Source organism: Oncorhynchus mykiss, chromosome 8 (genome assembly GCF_013265735.2).
Source record: "Oncorhynchus mykiss isolate Arlee chromosome 8, USDA_OmykA_1.1, whole genome shotgun sequence".
In the NCBI taxonomy this organism is placed as follows: domain Eukaryota; kingdom Metazoa; phylum Chordata; class Actinopteri; order Salmoniformes; family Salmonidae; genus Oncorhynchus; species Oncorhynchus mykiss.
In genome coordinates this window covers 157501-175710 of record NC_048572.1, presented here as the reverse complement: position 1 = coordinate 175710, position 18210 = coordinate 157501, and the positions used below count along the sequence as shown (strand labels likewise).

Sequence of the window (18210 nt, the reverse complement as noted above, 5' to 3'; positions counted from 1 at the left end):
GTGGTGACTGGTTGTGACTGTGTGGTTGTGGCTGTGTGGTGGGGACTGTTTGTTTGGTGTTGACCTTGTGGCGGTGACTGTGGCGGTGACTGTGGTTGTGGCTGTGTGGTGGGGACTGTTTGTTTGGTGGTGACCTTGTGGCGGTGACTGTGGCGGTGACTGTGGTTGTGGCTGTGTGGTGGTGACTGTTTGGTGGTGACTGTGTGATGGTGACTGTTTGGTGGTGACTGTGTGGTGGTGACTGTTTGGTGGTGACTGTGTGGTGGTGACTGTGGTTGTGACTGTGTGGTGGTGACTGTGTGGTGGTGACTGTGTGGTGGTGACTGTGTTTGTGACTGTGTGGTGGTGACTGTGTTTGTGACTGTGTGGTGGTGACTGTGTGGTGGTGACTGTGTGATGGTGACTGTGTGGTGGTGACTGGTTGTGACTGTGTGGTTGTGGCTGTGTGGTGGTGACTGTTTGGTGGTGACTGTGTGGTGGTGACTGTGTGGTGGTGACTGTTTGGTGGTGACTGTGTGGTGGTGACTGTGGTTGTGACTGTTTGGTGGTGACTGTTTGGTGGTGACTGTGTGGTGGTGACTGTGGTTGTGACTGTGTGGTGGTCACTGTGGTTGTGACTGTTTGGTGGTGACTGTTTGGTGGTGACAGTGTGGTTGTGACTGTTTGGTGGTGACTGTGGTTGTGACTGTTTGGTGGTGACTCTGGTTGTGACTGTTTGGTGGTCACTGTTTGGTGGTGGCTGTGTGGCGGTGGCTGTGTGGCGGTGACTGTGGTTGTGGCTGTGTGGTGGGGACTGTTTGTTTGGTGGTGACCTTGTGGCGGTGACTGTGGCGGTGACTGTGGTTGTGGCTGTGTGGTGGTGACTGTTTGGTGGTGACTCTGTGATGGTGACTGTTTGGTGGTGACTGTGTGGTGGTGACTGTTTGGTGGTGACTGTATGGTGGTGACTGTGGTTGTGACTGTGTGGTGGTGACTGTGTGGTGGTGACTGTGTGGTGGTGACTGTGTTTGTGACTGTGTGGTGGTGACTGTGTTTGTGACTGTGTGGTGGTGACTGTATGGTGGTGACTGTGTGATGATGACTGTTTGGTGGTGACTGTTTGGTGGTGACTGTGTGGTGGTGACTGGTTGTGACTGTGTGGTTGTGGCTGTGTGGTGGGGACTGTTTGTTTGGTGTTGACCTTGTGGCGGTGACTGTGGCGGTGACTGTGGTTGTGGCTGTGTGGTGGGGACTGTTTGTTTGGTGGTGACCTTGTGGCGGTGACTGTGGCGGTGACTGTGGTTGTGGCTGTGTGGTGGTGACTGTTTGGTGGTGACTGTGTGATGGTGACTGTTTGGTGGTGACTGTGTGGTGGTGACTGTTTGGTGGTGACTGTGTGGTGGTGACTGTGGTTGTGACTGTGTGGTGGTGACTGTGTGGTGGTGACTGTGTGGTGGTGACTGTGTTTGTGACTGTGTGGTGGTGACTGTGTTTGTGACTGTGTGGTGGTGACTGTGTGGTGGTGACTGTGTGATGGTGACTGTGTGGTGGTGACTGGTTGTGACTGTGTGGTTGTGGCTGTGTGGTGGTGACTGTTTGGTGGTGACTGTGTGGTGGTGACTGTGTGGTGGTGACTGTTTGGTGGTGACTGTGTGGTGGTGACTGTGGTTGTGACTGTTTGGTGGTGACTGTTTGGTGGTGACTGTGTGGTGGTGACTGTGGTTGTGACTGTGTGGTGGTCACTGTGGTTGTGACTGTTTGGTGGTGACTGTTTGGTGGTGACAGTGTGGTTGTGACTGTGTGGTGGTGACTGTGGTTGTGACTGTTTGGTGGTGACTCTGGTTGTGACTGTTTGGTGGTCACTGTTTGGTGGTGGCTGTGTGGCGGTGGCTGTGTGGCGGTGACTGTGGTTGTGGCTGTGTGGTGGGGACTGTTTGTTTGGTGGTGACCTTGTGGCGGTGACTGTGGCGGTGACTGTGGTTGTGGCTGTGTGGTGGTGACTGTTTGGTGGTGACTCTGTGATGGTGACTGTTTGGTGGTGACTGTGTGGTGGTGACTGTTTGGTGGTGACTGTATGGTGGTGACTGTGGTTGTGACTGTGTGGTGGTGACTGTGTGGTGGTGACTGTGTGGTGGTGACTGTGTGGTGGTGACTGTGTTTGTGACTGTGTGGTGGTGACTGTGTTTGTGACTGTGTGGTGGTGACTGTATGGTGGTGACTGTGTGATGATGACTGTTTGGTGGTGACTGTTTGGTGGTGACTGTGTGGTGGTGACTGGTTGTGACTGTGTGGTTGTGGCTGTGTGGTGGGGACTGTTTGTTTGGTGTTGACCTTGTGGCGGTGACTGTGGCGGTGACTGTGGTTGTGGCTGTGTGGTGGTGACTGTTTGGTGGTGACTGTGTGATGGTGACTGTTTGGTGGTGACTGTTTGGTGGTGACAGTTTGGTGGTGACTGTGTGGTGGTGACTGTGGTTGTGACTGTGTGGTGGTGACTGTGTGGTGGTGACTGTGTGGTGGTGACTGTGTTTGTGACTGTGTGGTTGTGACTGTGTGATGGTGACTGTGTGGTGGTGACTGTGTGGTGGTGACTGGTTGTGACTGTGTGGTGGTGACTGTGTGGTGGTGACTGTGTGGTGGTGACTGTTTTTGTGACTGTGTGGTGGTGACTGTGTGATGGTGACTGTTTGGTGGTGACTGTGTGGTGGTGACTGTGTGGTGGTGACTGTGGTTGTGACTGTGTGGTGGTGACTGTGTGGTGGTGACTGTGTTTGTGACTGTGTGGTGGTGACTGTGGTTGTGACTGTGTGGTGGTGAATGTGTGGTGGTGACTGTTTGGTGGTGACTGTGTGGTGGTGACTGTTTGGTGGTGACTCTGTGGTGGTGACTGTTTGGTGGTGCCTGTTTGGTGGGGACTGTTTGGTGGTGACTGTGTGGTGGTGACTGTGTGGTGGTGACTGTGGTTGTGACTGTGTGGTGGTGACTGTGGTTGTGACTGTTTGGTGGTGACTGTTTGGTGGTGACTGTGTGGTTGTGACTGTGTGGTGGTGACTGTGGTTGTGACTGTTCGGTGGTGGCTGTGTGGCGGTGACTGTGGTTGTGGCTGTGTGGTGGGGACTGTTTGTTTGGTGGTGACCTTGTGGCGGTGACTGTGGCGGTGACTGTGGTTGTGGCTGTGTGGTGGTGACTGTTTGGTGGTGACTGTGTGATGGTGACTGTTTGGTGGTGACTGTGTGGTGGTGACTGTTTGGTGGTGACTGTGTGGTGGTGACTGTGGTTGTGACTGTGTGGTGGTGACTGTGTGGTGGTGACTGTGTGGTGGTGACTGTGTTTGTGACTGTGTGGTGGTGACTGTGTTTGTGACTGTGTGGTGGTGACTGTGTGGTGGTGACTGTGTGATGGTGACTGTGTGGTGGTGACTGGTTGTGACTGTGTGGTTGTGGCTGTGTGGTGGTGACTGTTTGGTGGTGACTGTGTGGTGGTGACTGTGGTTGTGACTGTTTGGTGGTGACTGTTTGGTGGTGACTGTGTGGTGGTGACTGTGTGGTGGTGACTGGTTGTGACTGTGTGGTTGTGACTGTGTGGTGGTGACTGTTTGGTGGTGACTGTGTGGTGGTGACTGTGGTTGTGACTGTTTGGTGGTGACTGTTTGGTGGTGACTGTGTGGTGGTGACTGTGGTTGTGACTGTGTGGTGGTCACTGTGGTTGTGACTGTTTGGTGGTGACTGTTTGGTGGTGACTGTGTGGTTGTGACTGTGTGGTGGTGACTGTGGTTGTGACTGTTTGGTGGTGACTCTGGTTGTGACTGTTTGGTGGTCACTGTTTGGTGGTGGCTGTGTGGTGGTGACTGGTTGTGACTGTGTGGTTGTGACTGTGTGGTGGTGACTGTTTGGTGGTGACTGTGTGGTGGTGACTGTGGTTGTGACTGTTTGGTGGTGACTGTTTGGTGGTGACTGTGTGGTGGTGACTGTGGTTGTGACTGTGTGGTGGTCACTGTGGTTGTGACTGTTTGGTGGTGACTGTTTGGTGGTGACTGTGTGGTTGTGACTGTGTGGTGGTGACTGTGGTTGTGACTGTTTGGTGGTGACTCTGGTTGTGACTGTTTGGTGGTCACTGTTTGGTGGTGGCTGTGTGGCGGTGGCTGTGTGGCGGTGACTGTGGTTGTGGCTGTGTGGTGGGGACTGTTTGTTTGGTGGTGACCTTGTGGCGGTGACTGTGGCGGTGACTGTGGTTGTGGCTGTGTGGTGGTGACTGTTTGGTGGTGACTGTGTGATGGTGACTGTTTGGTGGTGACTGTGTGGTGGTGACTGTTTGGTGGTGACTGTATGGTGGTGACTGTGGTTGTGACTGTGTGGTGGTGACTGTGTGGTGGTGACTGTGTGGTGGTGACTGTGTTTGTGACTGTGTGGTGGTGACTGTGTTTGTGACTGTGTGGTGGTGACTGTGTGGTGGTGACTGTGTGATGATGACTGTTTGGTGGTGACTGTTTGGTGGTGACTGTGTGGTGGTGACTGGTTGTGACTGTGTGGTTGTGGCTGTGTGGTGGGGACTGTTTGTTTGGTGTTGACCTTGTGGCGGTGACTGTGGCGGTGACTGTGGTTGTGGCTGTGTGGTGGTGACTGTTTGGTGGTGACTGTGTGATGGTGACTGTTTGGTGGTGACTGTGTGGTGGTGACAGTTTGGTGGTGACTGTGTGGTGGTGACTGTGGTTGTGACTGTGTGGTGGTGACTGTGTGGTGGTGACTGTGTGGTGGTGACTGTGTTTGTGACTGTGTGGTGGTGACTGTGTGGTTGTGACTGTGTGATGGTGACTGTGTGGTGGTGACTGTGTGGTGGTGACTGGTTGTGACTGTGTGGTGGTGACTGTGTGGTGGTGACTGTGTGGTGGTGACTGTTTTTGTGACTGTGTGGTGGTGACTGTGTGATGGTGACTGTTTGGTGGTGACTGTGTGGTGGTGACTGTGTGGTGGTGACTGTGGTTGTGACTGTGTGGTGGTGACTGTGTGGTGGTGACTGTGTTTGTGACTGTGTGGTGGTGACTGTGGTTGTGACTGTGTGGTGGTGAATGTGTGGTGGTGACTGTTTGGTGGTGACTGTGTGGTGGTGACTGTTTGGTGGTGACTCTGTGGTGGTGACTGTTTGGTGGTGCCTGTTTGGTGGGGACTGTTTGGTGGTGACTGTGTGGTGGTGACTGTGTGGTGGTGACTGTGGTTGTGACTGTGTGGTGGTGACTGTGGTTGTGACTGTTTGGTAGTGACTGTTTGGTGGTGACTGTGTGGTTGTGACTGTGTGGTGGTGACTGTGGTTGTGACTGTTCGGTGGTGACTCTGGTTGTGACTGTTTGGTGGTGACTCTGGTTGTGACTGTTTGGTTGTGACTGTTTGGTGGTGGCTGTGTGGCGGTGACTGTGGTTGTGGCTGTGTGGTGGGGACTGTTTGTTTGTTGGTGACCTTGTGGCTGTGACTGTGGTTGTGGCTGTGTGGTGGTGACTGTTTGGTGGTGACTGTGTGGTGGTGACTGTTTGGTGGTGACTGTGTGGTGGCTGTGTGGTTGTGACTGTTTGGTGGTGACTGTGTGGTGGCTGTGTGGCGGTGGCTGTGTGGCGGTGACTGTGGTTGTGGCTGTGTGGTGGGGACTGTTTGTTTGGTGGTGACTGTTTGGTGGTGACTGTTTGGTGGTGACTGTGTGGTGGTGACTGGTTGTGACTGTGTGGTTGTGGCTGTGTGGTGGGGACTGTTTGTTTGGTGTTGACCTTGTGGCGGTGACTGTGGCGGTGACTGTGGTTGTGGCTGTGTGGTGGGGACTGTTTGTTTGGTGGTGACCTTGTGGCGGTGACTGTGGCGGTGACTGTGGTTGTGGCTGTGTGGTGGTGACTGTTTGGTGGTGACTGTGTGATGGTGACTGTTTGGTGGTGACTGTGTGGTGGTGACTGTTTGGTGGTGACTGTGTGGTGGTGACTGTGGTTGTGACTGTGTGGTGGTGACTGTGTGGTGGTGACTGTGTGGTGGTGACTGTGTTTGTGACTGTGTGGTGGTGACTGTGTTTGTGACTGTGTGGTGGTGACTGTGTGGTGGTGACTGTGTGATGGTGACTGTGTGGTGGTGACTGGTTGTGACTGTGTGGTTGTGGCTGTGTGGTGGTGACTGTTTGGTGGTGACTGTGTGGTGGTGACTGTGTGGTGGTGACTGTTTGGTGGTGACTGTGTGGTGGTGACTGTGGTTGTGACTGTTTGGTGGTGACTGTTTGGTGGTGACTGTGTGGTGGTGACTGTGGTTGTGACTGTGTGGTGGTCACTGTGGTTGTGACTGTTTGGTGGTGACTGTTTGGTGGTGACAGTGTGGTTGTGACTGTTTGGTGGTGACTGTGGTTGTGACTGTTTGGTGGTGACTCTGGTTGTGACTGTTTGGTGGTCACTGTTTGGTGGTGGCTGTGTGGCGGTGGCTGTGTGGCGGTGACTGTGGTTGTGGCTGTGTGGTGGGGACTGTTTGTTTGGTGGTGACCTTGTGGCGGTGACTGTGGCGGTGACTGTGGTTGTGGCTGTGTGGTGGTGACTGTTTGGTGGTGACTCTGTGATGGTGACTGTTTGGTGGTGACTGTGTGGTGGTGACTGTTTGGTGGTGACTGTATGGTGGTGACTGTGGTTGTGACTGTGTGGTGGTGACTGTGTGGTGGTGACTGTGTGGTGGTGACTGTGTTTGTGACTGTGTGGTGGTGACTGTGTTTGTGACTGTGTGGTGGTGACTGTATGGTGGTGACTGTGTGATGATGACTGTTTGGTGGTGACTGTTTGGTGGTGACTGTGTGGTGGTGACTGGTTGTGACTGTGTGGTTGTGGCTGTGTGGTGGGGACTGTTTGTTTGGTGTTGACCTTGTGGCGGTGACTGTGGCGGTGACTGTGGTTGTGGCTGTGTGGTGGGGACTGTTTGTTTGGTGGTGACCTTGTGGCGGTGACTGTGGCGGTGACTGTGGTTGTGGCTGTGTGGTGGTGACTGTTTGGTGGTGACTGTGTGATGGTGACTGTTTGGTGGTGACTGTGTGGTGGTGACTGTTTGGTGGTGACTGTGTGGTGGTGACTGTGGTTGTGACTGTGTGGTGGTGACTGTGTGGTGGTGACTGTGTGGTGGTGACTGTGTTTGTGACTGTGTGGTGGTGACTGTGTTTGTGACTGTGTGGTGGTGACTGTGTGGTGGTGACTGTGTGATGGTGACTGTGTGGTGGTGACTGGTTGTGACTGTGTGGTTGTGGCTGTGTGGTGGTGACTGTTTGGTGGTGACTGTGTGGTGGTGACTGTGTGGTGGTGACTGTTTGGTGGTGACTGTGTGGTGGTGACTGTGGTTGTGACTGTTTGGTGGTGACTGTTTGGTGGTGACTGTGTGGTGGTGACTGTGGTTGTGACTGTGTGGTGGTCACTGTGGTTGTGACTGTTTGGTGGTGACTGTTTGGTGGTGACAGTGTGGTTGTGACTGTGTGGTGGTGACTGTGGTTGTGACTGTTTGGTGGTGACTCTGGTTGTGACTGTTTGGTGGTCACTGTTTGGTGGTGGCTGTGTGGCGGTGGCTGTGTGGCGGTGACTGTGGTTGTGGCTGTGTGGTGGGGACTGTTTGTTTGGTGGTGACCTTGTGGCGGTGACTGTGGCGGTGACTGTGGTTGTGGCTGTGTGGTGGTGACTGTTTGGTGGTGACTCTGTGATGGTGACTGTTTGGTGGTGACTGTGTGGTGGTGACTGTTTGGTGGTGACTGTATGGTGGTGACTGTGGTTGTGACTGTGTGGTGGTGACTGTGTGGTGGTGACTGTGTGGTGGTGACTGTGTGGTGGTGACTGTGTTTGTGACTGTGTGGTGGTGACTGTGTTTGTGACTGTGTGGTGGTGACTGTATGGTGGTGACTGTGTGATGATGACTGTTTGGTGGTGACTGTTTGGTGGTGACTGTGTGGTGGTGACTGGTTGTGACTGTGTGGTTGTGGCTGTGTGGTGGGGACTGTTTGTTTGGTGTTGACCTTGTGGCGGTGACTGTGGCGGTGACTGTGGTTGTGGCTGTGTGGTGGTGACTGTTTGGTGGTGACTGTGTGATGGTGACTGTTTGGTGGTGACTGTTTGGTGGTGACAGTTTGGTGGTGACTGTGTGGTGGTGACTGTGGTTGTGACTGTGTGGTGGTGACTGTGTGGTGGTGACTGTGTGGTGGTGACTGTGTTTGTGACTGTGTGGTTGTGACTGTGTGATGGTGACTGTGTGGTGGTGACTGTGTGGTGGTGACTGGTTGTGACTGTGTGGTGGTGACTGTGTGGTGGTGACTGTGTGGTGGTGACTGTTTTTGTGACTGTGTGGTGGTGACTGTGTGATGGTGACTGTTTGGTGGTGACTGTGTGGTGGTGACTGTGTGGTGGTGACTGTGGTTGTGACTGTGTGGTGGTGACTGTGTGGTGGTGACTGTGTTTGTGACTGTGTGGTGGTGACTGTGGTTGTGACTGTGTGGTGGTGAATGTGTGGTGGTGACTGTTTGGTGGTGACTGTGTGGTGGTGACTGTTTGGTGGTGACTCTGTGGTGGTGACTGTTTGGTGGTGCCTGTTTGGTGGGGACTGTTTGGTGGTGACTGTGTGGTGGTGACTGTGTGGTGGTGACTGTGGTTGTGACTGTGTGGTGGTGACTGTGGTTGTGACTGTTTGGTGGTGACTGTTTGGTGGTGACTGTGTGGTTGTGACTGTGTGGTGGTGACTGTGGTTGTGACTGTTCGGTGGTGGCTGTGTGGCGGTGACTGTGGTTGTGGCTGTGTGGTGGGGACTGTTTGTTTGGTGGTGACCTTGTGGCGGTGACTGTGGCGGTGACTGTGGTTGTGGCTGTGTGGTGGTGACTGTTTGGTGGTGACTGTGTGATGGTGACTGTTTGGTGGTGACTGTGTGGTGGTGACTGTTTGGTGGTGACTGTGTGGTGGTGACTGTGGTTGTGACTGTGTGGTGGTGACTGTGTGGTGGTGACTGTGTGGTGGTGACTGTGTTTGTGACTGTGTGGTGGTGACTGTGTTTGTGACTGTGTGGTGGTGACTGTGTGGTGGTGACTGTGTGATGGTGACTGTGTGGTGGTGACTGGTTGTGACTGTGTGGTTGTGGCTGTGTGGTGGTGACTGTTTGGTGGTGACTGTGTGGTGGTGACTGTGGTTGTGACTGTTTGGTGGTGACTGTTTGGTGGTGACTGTGTGGTGGTGACTGTGTGGTGGTGACTGGTTGTGACTGTGTGGTTGTGACTGTGTGGTGGTGACTGTTTGGTGGTGACTGTGTGGTGGTGACTGTGGTTGTGACTGTTTGGTGGTGACTGTTTGGTGGTGACTGTGTGGTGGTGACTGTGGTTGTGACTGTGTGGTGGTCACTGTGGTTGTGACTGTTTGGTGGTGACTGTTTGGTGGTGACTGTGTGGTTGTGACTGTGTGGTGGTGACTGTGGTTGTGACTGTTTGGTGGTGACTCTGGTTGTGACTGTTTGGTGGTCACTGTTTGGTGGTGGCTGTGTGGTGGTGACTGGTTGTGACTGTGTGGTTGTGACTGTGTGGTGGTGACTGTTTGGTGGTGACTGTGTGGTGGTGACTGTGGTTGTGACTGTTTGGTGGTGACTGTTTGGTGGTGACTGTGTGGTGGTGACTGTGGTTGTGACTGTGTGGTGGTCACTGTGGTTGTGACTGTTTGGTGGTGACTGTTTGGTGGTGACTGTGTGGTTGTGACTGTGTGGTGGTGACTGTGGTTGTGACTGTTTGGTGGTGACTCTGGTTGTGACTGTTTGGTGGTCACTGTTTGGTGGTGGCTGTGTGGCGGTGGCTGTGTGGCGGTGACTGTGGTTGTGGCTGTGTGGTGGGGACTGTTTGTTTGGTGGTGACCTTGTGGCGGTGACTGTGGCGGTGACTGTGGTTGTGGCTGTGTGGTGGTGACTGTTTGGTGGTGACTGTGTGATGGTGACTGTTTGGTGGTGACTGTGTGGTGGTGACTGTTTGGTGGTGACTGTATGGTGGTGACTGTGGTTGTGACTGTGTGGTGGTGACTGTGTGGTGGTGACTGTGTGGTGGTGACTGTGTTTGTGACTGTGTGGTGGTGACTGTGTTTGTGACTGTGTGGTGGTGACTGTGTGGTGGTGACTGTGTGATGATGACTGTTTGGTGGTGACTGTTTGGTGGTGACTGTGTGGTGGTGACTGGTTGTGACTGTGTGGTTGTGGCTGTGTGGTGGGGACTGTTTGTTTGGTGTTGACCTTGTGGCGGTGACTGTGGCGGTGACTGTGGTTGTGGCTGTGTGGTGGTGACTGTTTGGTGGTGACTGTGTGATGGTGACTGTTTGGTGGTGACTGTGTGGTGGTGACAGTTTGGTGGTGACTGTGTGGTGGTGACTGTGGTTGTGACTGTGTGGTGGTGACTGTGTGGTGGTGACTGTGTGGTGGTGACTGTGTTTGTGACTGTGTGGTGGTGACTGTGTGGTTGTGACTGTGTGATGGTGACTGTGTGGTGGTGACTGTGTGGTGGTGACTGGTTGTGACTGTGTGGTGGTGACTGTGTGGTGGTGACTGTGTGGTGGTGACTGTTTTTGTGACTGTGTGGTGGTGACTGTGTGATGGTGACTGTTTGGTGGTGACTGTGTGGTGGTGACTGTGTGGTGGTGACTGTGGTTGTGACTGTGTGGTGGTGACTGTGTGGTGGTGACTGTGTTTGTGACTGTGTGGTGGTGACTGTGGTTGTGACTGTGTGGTGGTGAATGTGTGGTGGTGACTGTTTGGTGGTGACTGTGTGGTGGTGACTGTTTGGTGGTGACTCTGTGGTGGTGACTGTTTGGTGGTGCCTGTTTGGTGGGGACTGTTTGGTGGTGACTGTGTGGTGGTGACTGTGTGGTGGTGACTGTGGTTGTGACTGTGTGGTGGTGACTGTGGTTGTGACTGTTTGGTAGTGACTGTTTGGTGGTGACTGTGTGGTTGTGACTGTGTGGTGGTGACTGTGGTTGTGACTGTTCGGTGGTGACTCTGGTTGTGACTGTTTGGTGGTGACTCTGGTTGTGACTGTTTGGTTGTGACTGTTTGGTGGTGGCTGTGTGGCGGTGACTGTGGTTGTGGCTGTGTGGTGGGGACTGTTTGTTTGTTGGTGACCTTGTGGCTGTGACTGTGGTTGTGGCTGTGTGGTGGTGACTGTTTGGTGGTGACTGTGTGGTGGTGACTGTTTGGTGGTGACTGTGTGGTGGCTGTGTGGTTGTGACTGTTTGGTGGTGACTGTGTGGTGGTGACTGTTGTGGTGACTGTGGTTGTGACTGTTTGGTTGTGACTGTTTGGTGGTGACTGTGGTTGTGACTGTTTGGTTGTGACTGTTTGATGGTGGCTGTGTGGCGGTGACTGTGTGGCGGTGACTGTGGCTGTGTGGTGGGGACAGTGGCTGTGTGGTGGGGACTGTTGGTTTGGTGGTGACTGTGGTTGCGGTTGTGGCTGTGTGGTGGGGACTGTTTGTGTGGCGGTGACTGTGTGATGGTGACTGTGGCTGTGCGGTGGGGACTGTTTGTGTGGCTTTGACTGTGTGGCGGTGACTGTGTGGCGGTGACTGTGTATCGGTGACTGTGGCTGTGTGGTGGGGACAGTGGCTGTGTGGTGGGGACTGTTGGTTTGGTGGTGACTGTGTGGCGGTGGCGGTGACTGTGGTTGTGGCTGTGTGGCGGGGACTGTTTGTGTGGCGGTGACTGTGGCTGTGTGGTGGGGACTGTTTGTGTGGCTTTGACTGTGGGGGTGGTGACTGCGTGGTGGTGACAGTGTGGTGGTGACTGTTTGTTTGGTGGTGACTGTTTGTTTGGTGGTGACTGTGTGGTGGTGACTGTGTGTGGTGGTGACTGACTGACTGATAGTTATAGACTGGCTGACTGACTGATTGTCCAGTTATAGACTGACTGACTGACTGACTGATTGTTCAGTTGTAGACTGGCTGACTGACTGATTGTTCAGTTGTAGACTGGCTGACTGACTGATTGTTCAGTTATAGACTGGCTGACTGACTGGTTGTCCAGTTTTAGACTAGCTGACTGACTGACTGACTGACTGATTGTCCAGTTATAGACTGGCTGACTGACTGACTGACTGGTTGTCCAGTTATAGACTGGCTGACTGACTGATTGTTCAGTTGTAGACTGGCTGACTGACTGACTGATTGTCCAGGTATAGACTGACAGATTGTCCAGTTATAGACTGACTGACTGGTTATTCAGTTATAGACCGGCTGACTGACTGACTGATTGTCCAGTTATAGACTGGCCGACTGACTGGTTGTCCAGTTATAGACTGACTGACTGACTGATTATCCAGTTATAGACAGACTGACTGGTTGTTCAGTTATAGACTGGCTGACTGACTGATTGTCCAGTTATAGACAGGCCGACTGACTGGTTGTTCAGTTATAGACTGGCCGACTGACTGATTGTCCAATTATAGACTGGCCGACTGGTTGTCCAATTATAGACTGGCCGACTGGTTGTCCAGTTTTAGACTAGCTGACTGACTGACTGACTGACTGATTGTCCAGTTATAGACTGGATGACTGACTGACTGACTGGTTGTCCAGTTATAGACTGGCTGACTGACTGATTGTTCAGTTGTAGACTGGCTGACTGACTGACTGATTGTCCAGTTATAGACTGACAGATTGTCCAGTTATAGACTGACTGACTGGTTATTCAGTTATAGACCGGCTGACTGACTGACTGATTGTCCAGTTATAGACTGGCCGACTGACTGGTTGTCCAGTTATAGACTGACTGACTGACTGATTATCCAGTTATAGACTGACTGACTGGTTGTTCAGTTATAGACTGGCTGACTGACTGATTGTCCAGTTATAGACTGGCCGACTGACTGGTTGTTCAGTTATAGACTGGCCGACTGACTGGTTGTCCAATTATAGACTGGCCGACTGGTTGTTCAGTTATAGACTGACTGACTGGTTGTCCAGTTATAGACTGGCCGACTGACTGGTTGTTCAGTTATAGACTGACTGACTGGTTGTCCAGTTATAGACTGGCTGACTGATTGTCCAGTTATAGACTGACTGACTGATTGTCCAGTTATAGACTGACTGACTGGTTGTCCAGTTATAGACTGGCTGACTGACTGACTGATTGTTCAGTTATAGACTGACTGACTGATTGTCCAGTTATAGACTGACTGACTGATTGTCCAGTTATAGACTGACTGACTGGTTGTCCAGTTATAGACTGGCTGACTGACTGACTGATTGTTCAGTTATAGACTGACTGACTGATTGTCCAGTTATAGACTGACTGACTGATTGTCCAGTTATAGACTGACTGACTGGTTGTCAGGGTTATAGACTGGCTGACTGACTGGTTGTCCAGTTATAGACTGGCCGACTGACTGGTTTTTCAGTTATAGACTGACTGACTGGTTGTCCAGTTATAGACTGAGTGATTGTCCAATTGTAGACTGACTGACTGACTGGTTGTCCAGTTATAGACTGGCTGGCTGACTGACTGACTGACTGACTGATTGTTCAGTTATAGACTGACTGACTGGTTGTCCAGTTATAGACTGACTGACTGATTGTCCAGTTATAGACTGACTGACTGATTGTCCAGTTATAGACTGACTGACTGGTTGTCAGGGTTATAGACTGGCTGACTGACTGGTTGTCCAGTTATAGACTGGCCGACTGACTGGTTTTTCAGTTATAGACTGACTGACTGGTTGTCCAGTTATAGACTGACTGATTGTCCAATTGTAGACTGACTGACTGACTGGTTGTCCAGTTATAGACTGGCTGACTGACTGACTGACTGGTTGTCCAGTTATAGACTGACTGACTGGTTGTCCAGTTATAGACTGACTGACTGATTGTCCAGTTATAGACTGGCTGACTGACTGGTTGTCCAACTGTAGACTGATTGACTGACTGGTTGTCCAGTTCTAGACTAGGTTTGATTTAGATGTGATTGATCAATGACTGAATGTATAATATTGTTTGTAATATTGATTGATTTTAATTGGTGTCTCAGGATTCATATTATTGATAATAATGTCTATTAATACATGTTTTATAGAACAATGACCATGCTGATTGGTGTGTTGTGTGAGTGATCAGGGATCATAGTGATTCATTGTTGTGTGTGTGTGTGTCTAGGGTTCAGATGACTGCCTGGTGAAGATTTGGGGGACGGACGAGGGCCGTCTACTGGCAACGCTGAGAGGACACGCTGCTGAGATCTCCGACATGGCCGTGAGTTAACACGCACATTAAAACAATATAAGAAAAAATCATAAAATTCCCTGCCAATTCACAATGCAGAATAATGGTATGTATGACCGCTAGGGACGGACCGCTAGGGACTGACCGCTAGGGACTGATCGCTACGGACAAACCTCTAGAGACGGACCACACCACTAGGAACGGACCGCTAGGGATGGACCGCTAGGGATGGACTGCTAGGGATGGACCGCTCCCTTAGGAACGGACCGCTAGGGATGGACCGCTCCCCTAGGAACGGGCCGCTGGGGATGGACCGCTAGGGATGGACCACTCCCCTAGGAACGGACCGCTAGGGATGGACCGCTAGGGATGGACCGCTCCCCTAGGAACGGACCGCTAGGGCTGGACCGCTAGGGCTGGACTGCTAGGGATGGACCGCTCCCCTAGGAACGGACCGCTGGGGATGGACCGCTAGGGATGGACTGCTAGGGATGGACCGCTCCCCTAGGAACGGACCGCTAGGGATGGACCGCTAGGGATGGACTGCTAGGGATGGACCGCTCCCCTAGGAACGGACCGCTAGGGACGGACCGCTAGGGATGGACTGCTCCCCTAGGAACGGACCGCTAGGGATGGACCGCTCCCCTAGGAACGGACCGCTAGGGATGGACCGCTAGGGATGGACTGCTAGGGATGGACCGCTCCCCTAGGAACGGACCGCTAGGGATGGACCGCTAGGGATGGACTGCTAGGGATGGACCGCTCCCCTAGGAACGGACCGCTGGGGATGGACCGCTAGGGATGGACTGCTAGGGATGGACCGCTCCCCTAGGAACGGACCGCTAGGGATGGACCGCTAGGGATGGACTGCTAGGGATGGACCGCTCCCCTAGGAACGGACCGCTAGGGACGGACCGCTAGGGATGGACCGCTCCCCTAGGAACGGACCGCTAGGGATGGACCGCTAGGGATGGACCTCTCCCCTAGGAACGGACCGCTAGGGCTGGACCGCTAGGGATGGACCGCTCCCCTAGGAACGGACCGCTGGGGATGGACCGCTAGGGATGGACCTCTCCCCTAGGAACGGACCGCTGGGGATGGGCCGCTAGGGATGGACCGCTCCCCTAGGAACGGACCGCTGGGGATGGACCGCTCCCCTAGGAACGGACCGCTGGGGATGGACCGCTCCCCTAGGAACGGACCGCTAGGGATGGACCGCTAGGGATGGACCTCTCCCCTAGGAACGGACCGCTAGGGCTGGACCGCTAGGGATGGACCGCTCCCCTAGGAACGGACCGCTGGGGATGGACCGCTCCTCTAGGAACGGACCGCTAGGGATGGACCGCTGGGGATAGACCGCTGGGAACGGACCGCTAGGGATGGACCGCTCCCCTAGGAACGGAATGCTGGGGATGGACCGCTCCCCTGGGAACGGAATGCTGGGGATGGACCGCTCCCCTGGGAACAGACTGCTAGGGATGGATCTATCAGTATAGTCAGGTCAGCCACCAGACAGACAGTCAGAATCGGTCCTGTTGCACAAACTACAAAAAGTTCTGGGACACTGTCCATGGAGAATAAGAACACCTCCTCCCAGCTGCCCACTGCCTGAGGCTAGGAAACACTGTCACCACCGATAAATCTGCGATAATTGAGAATTTCAACAAGCATTTTTCTACGACTGTCCATGCTTTCCACCTGGCTACCCCTACCCCGGTCAACAGCCCTGCTCCCCCCACAGCATTTTCCCCAAGCCTCCCCATTTCTCCTTCACCCAAATCCACATAGCTAATGTTCTGAAAGAGCTGCAAAATCTGGACCCCTACAAATCAGCCGGGCTAGACAATCTGGACCCTCTCTTTCTAAAATTATTTGCCGAAATTGTTGCAACCCCTATTACTAGCCTTTTCAACCTCTCTTTTATATTGTCTGAGATCCCCAAAGATTGGAAAGCTGCCGCGAGCATCCCCCTCTTCAAAGGGGGAGACACTCTAGACCCAAACTGCTACAGACCTATATCTATCCTACCCTGTCTTTCTAAGGTCTTCGAAAGCCAAGTGAACAAACAGATCACCGACATTGTCGATTTCCACCATATCTTCTCTGCTATGCAATCTGGTTTCAGAGCTGGTCATGGGTGCACCTCCAAGGCTGTTGAGTCAAGGTACTAAACGATATCATAACCGCCATCGATAAAAGACAATACTGTGCAGCTGTATTCATCGACCTGGCCAAGGCTTTCGACTCTGTCAATCACCTCATTGTTATCAGCAGACTCAACAGCCTTGGTTTCTCAAATGACTGCCTCGTCTGGTTCACCAACTACTTCTCAGATAGAGTTCAGTGTGTCAAATCGGAGGGCCTGTTGTCCGAACCTCTGGCAGTCTCTATGGGGGCGCCACAGGGTTCAATCCTCGGACCGACTCCTTTCTCTGTATATATCAATGATGTTGCTCTTGCTGCTGGTGATTCTCTGATCCACCTCTACGTAGACGATACCATTCTGAATACTTCTGGCCCTTCTTTGGACACAGTGTTATCTAACCTCCAGACGAGCTTCAATGCCATACAACTCTCCTTCCGTGGCCTCCAACTGCTCTTAAATGCAAGTAAAACTAAGTGCATGCTCTTCAACCGATGGCTGCCCGCACCTGCCCACCTGCCTTGCATCACTACTCTGGACGGTTCTGACTTAGAATATGTGGACAACTCTAAATATCTAGGTGTCTGGTTAGACAGTCAGGTCAGTCACCAGACAGACAGACAGAACCGTACACTAGGTCTATCTATCAGTATAGTCAGGTCAGTCACCAGACAGACAGACAGAACCGTACACTAGGTCTATCTATCAGTATAGTCAGGTCAGTCACCAGGCAGACAGACAGAACCGAACACTAGGTCTATCTATCAGTATAGTCAGGTCAGTCACCAGACAGACAGACAGAACCGTACACTAGGTCTATCTATCAGTATAGTCAGGTCAGTCACCAGACAGACAGACAGAACCGTACACTAGGTCTATCTATCAGTATAGTCAGGTCAGTCACCAGACAGACAGACAGAACCGTACACTAGGTCTATCTATCAGTATAGTCAGGTCAGTCACCAGACAGACAGACAGAACTGTGCACTAGGTCTATCTATCAGTATAGTCAGGTCAGTCACCAGACAGACAGACAGAACCGTACACTAGGTCTATCTATCAGTATAGTCAGGTCAGTCACCAGACAGACAGACAGAACCGTACACTAGGTCTATCTATCAGTATAGTCAGGTCAGTCACCAGACAGACAGACAGAACTGTGCACTAGGTCTATCTATCAGTATAGTCAGGTCAGTCACCAGACAGACAGACAGAACTGTGCACTAGGTCTATCTATCAGTATAGTCAGGTCAGTCACCAGACAGACAGACAGAACCGTACACTAGGTCTATCTATCAGTATAGTCAGGTCAGTCACCAGACAGACAGACAGAACCGAACACTAGGTCTATCTATCAGTATAGTCAGGTCAGTCACCAGACAGACAGACAGAACCGTACACTAGGTCTATCTATCAGTATAGTCAGGTCAGTCACCAGACAGACAGACAGAACCGTACACTAGGTCTATCTATCAGTATAGTCAGGTCAGTCACCAGACAGACAGACAGAACCGTACACTAGGTCTATCTATCAGTATAGTCAGGTCAGTCACCAGACAGACAGACAGAACTGTGCACTAGGCCTTTCTATCAGCAATCAAAAGCTGTATCTCACAAGTAAATGCTGTATTTCGCAATTTTTTGGCTTGCAATGTCACACACAGCTCTCTGTTGCCCCATATGAGATAAGACCTTTAAACAGGTCAACATTCACAAGGCCGCAGGGCGGGACGGATTACCAGGATGTGTACTCCGAGCATTCACTGACCAACTGACAAGTGTCTTCACTGACATGTTCAACCTCTCCCTGTCTGAGTCTGTAATACCAACATGTTTCAAGCAGACCACCATAGTCCCTGTGCACAAGAACACTAAGGTAACCTGCCTAA

The 18210-nt window shown here is 52.5% G+C and overlaps 1 protein-coding gene across 2 annotated transcripts in view; it reads left to right on the top strand.

Moving 5' to 3' along the window:
• The window catches only part of LOC110515871 (pleckstrin homology domain interacting protein), a 128748-nt gene that overhangs the window by 20295 nt on the left and 90243 nt on the right, over window positions 1-18210 (top strand). For both annotated transcript variants that reach the window (XM_036984528.1, XM_036984530.1), the window contains exon 8: window positions 14113-14208. In XM_036984528.1, the coding sequence (XP_036840423.1) occupies window positions 14113-14208 (96 nt within the window). The remainder of the gene's footprint in view (window positions 1-14112; window positions 14209-18210) is intronic.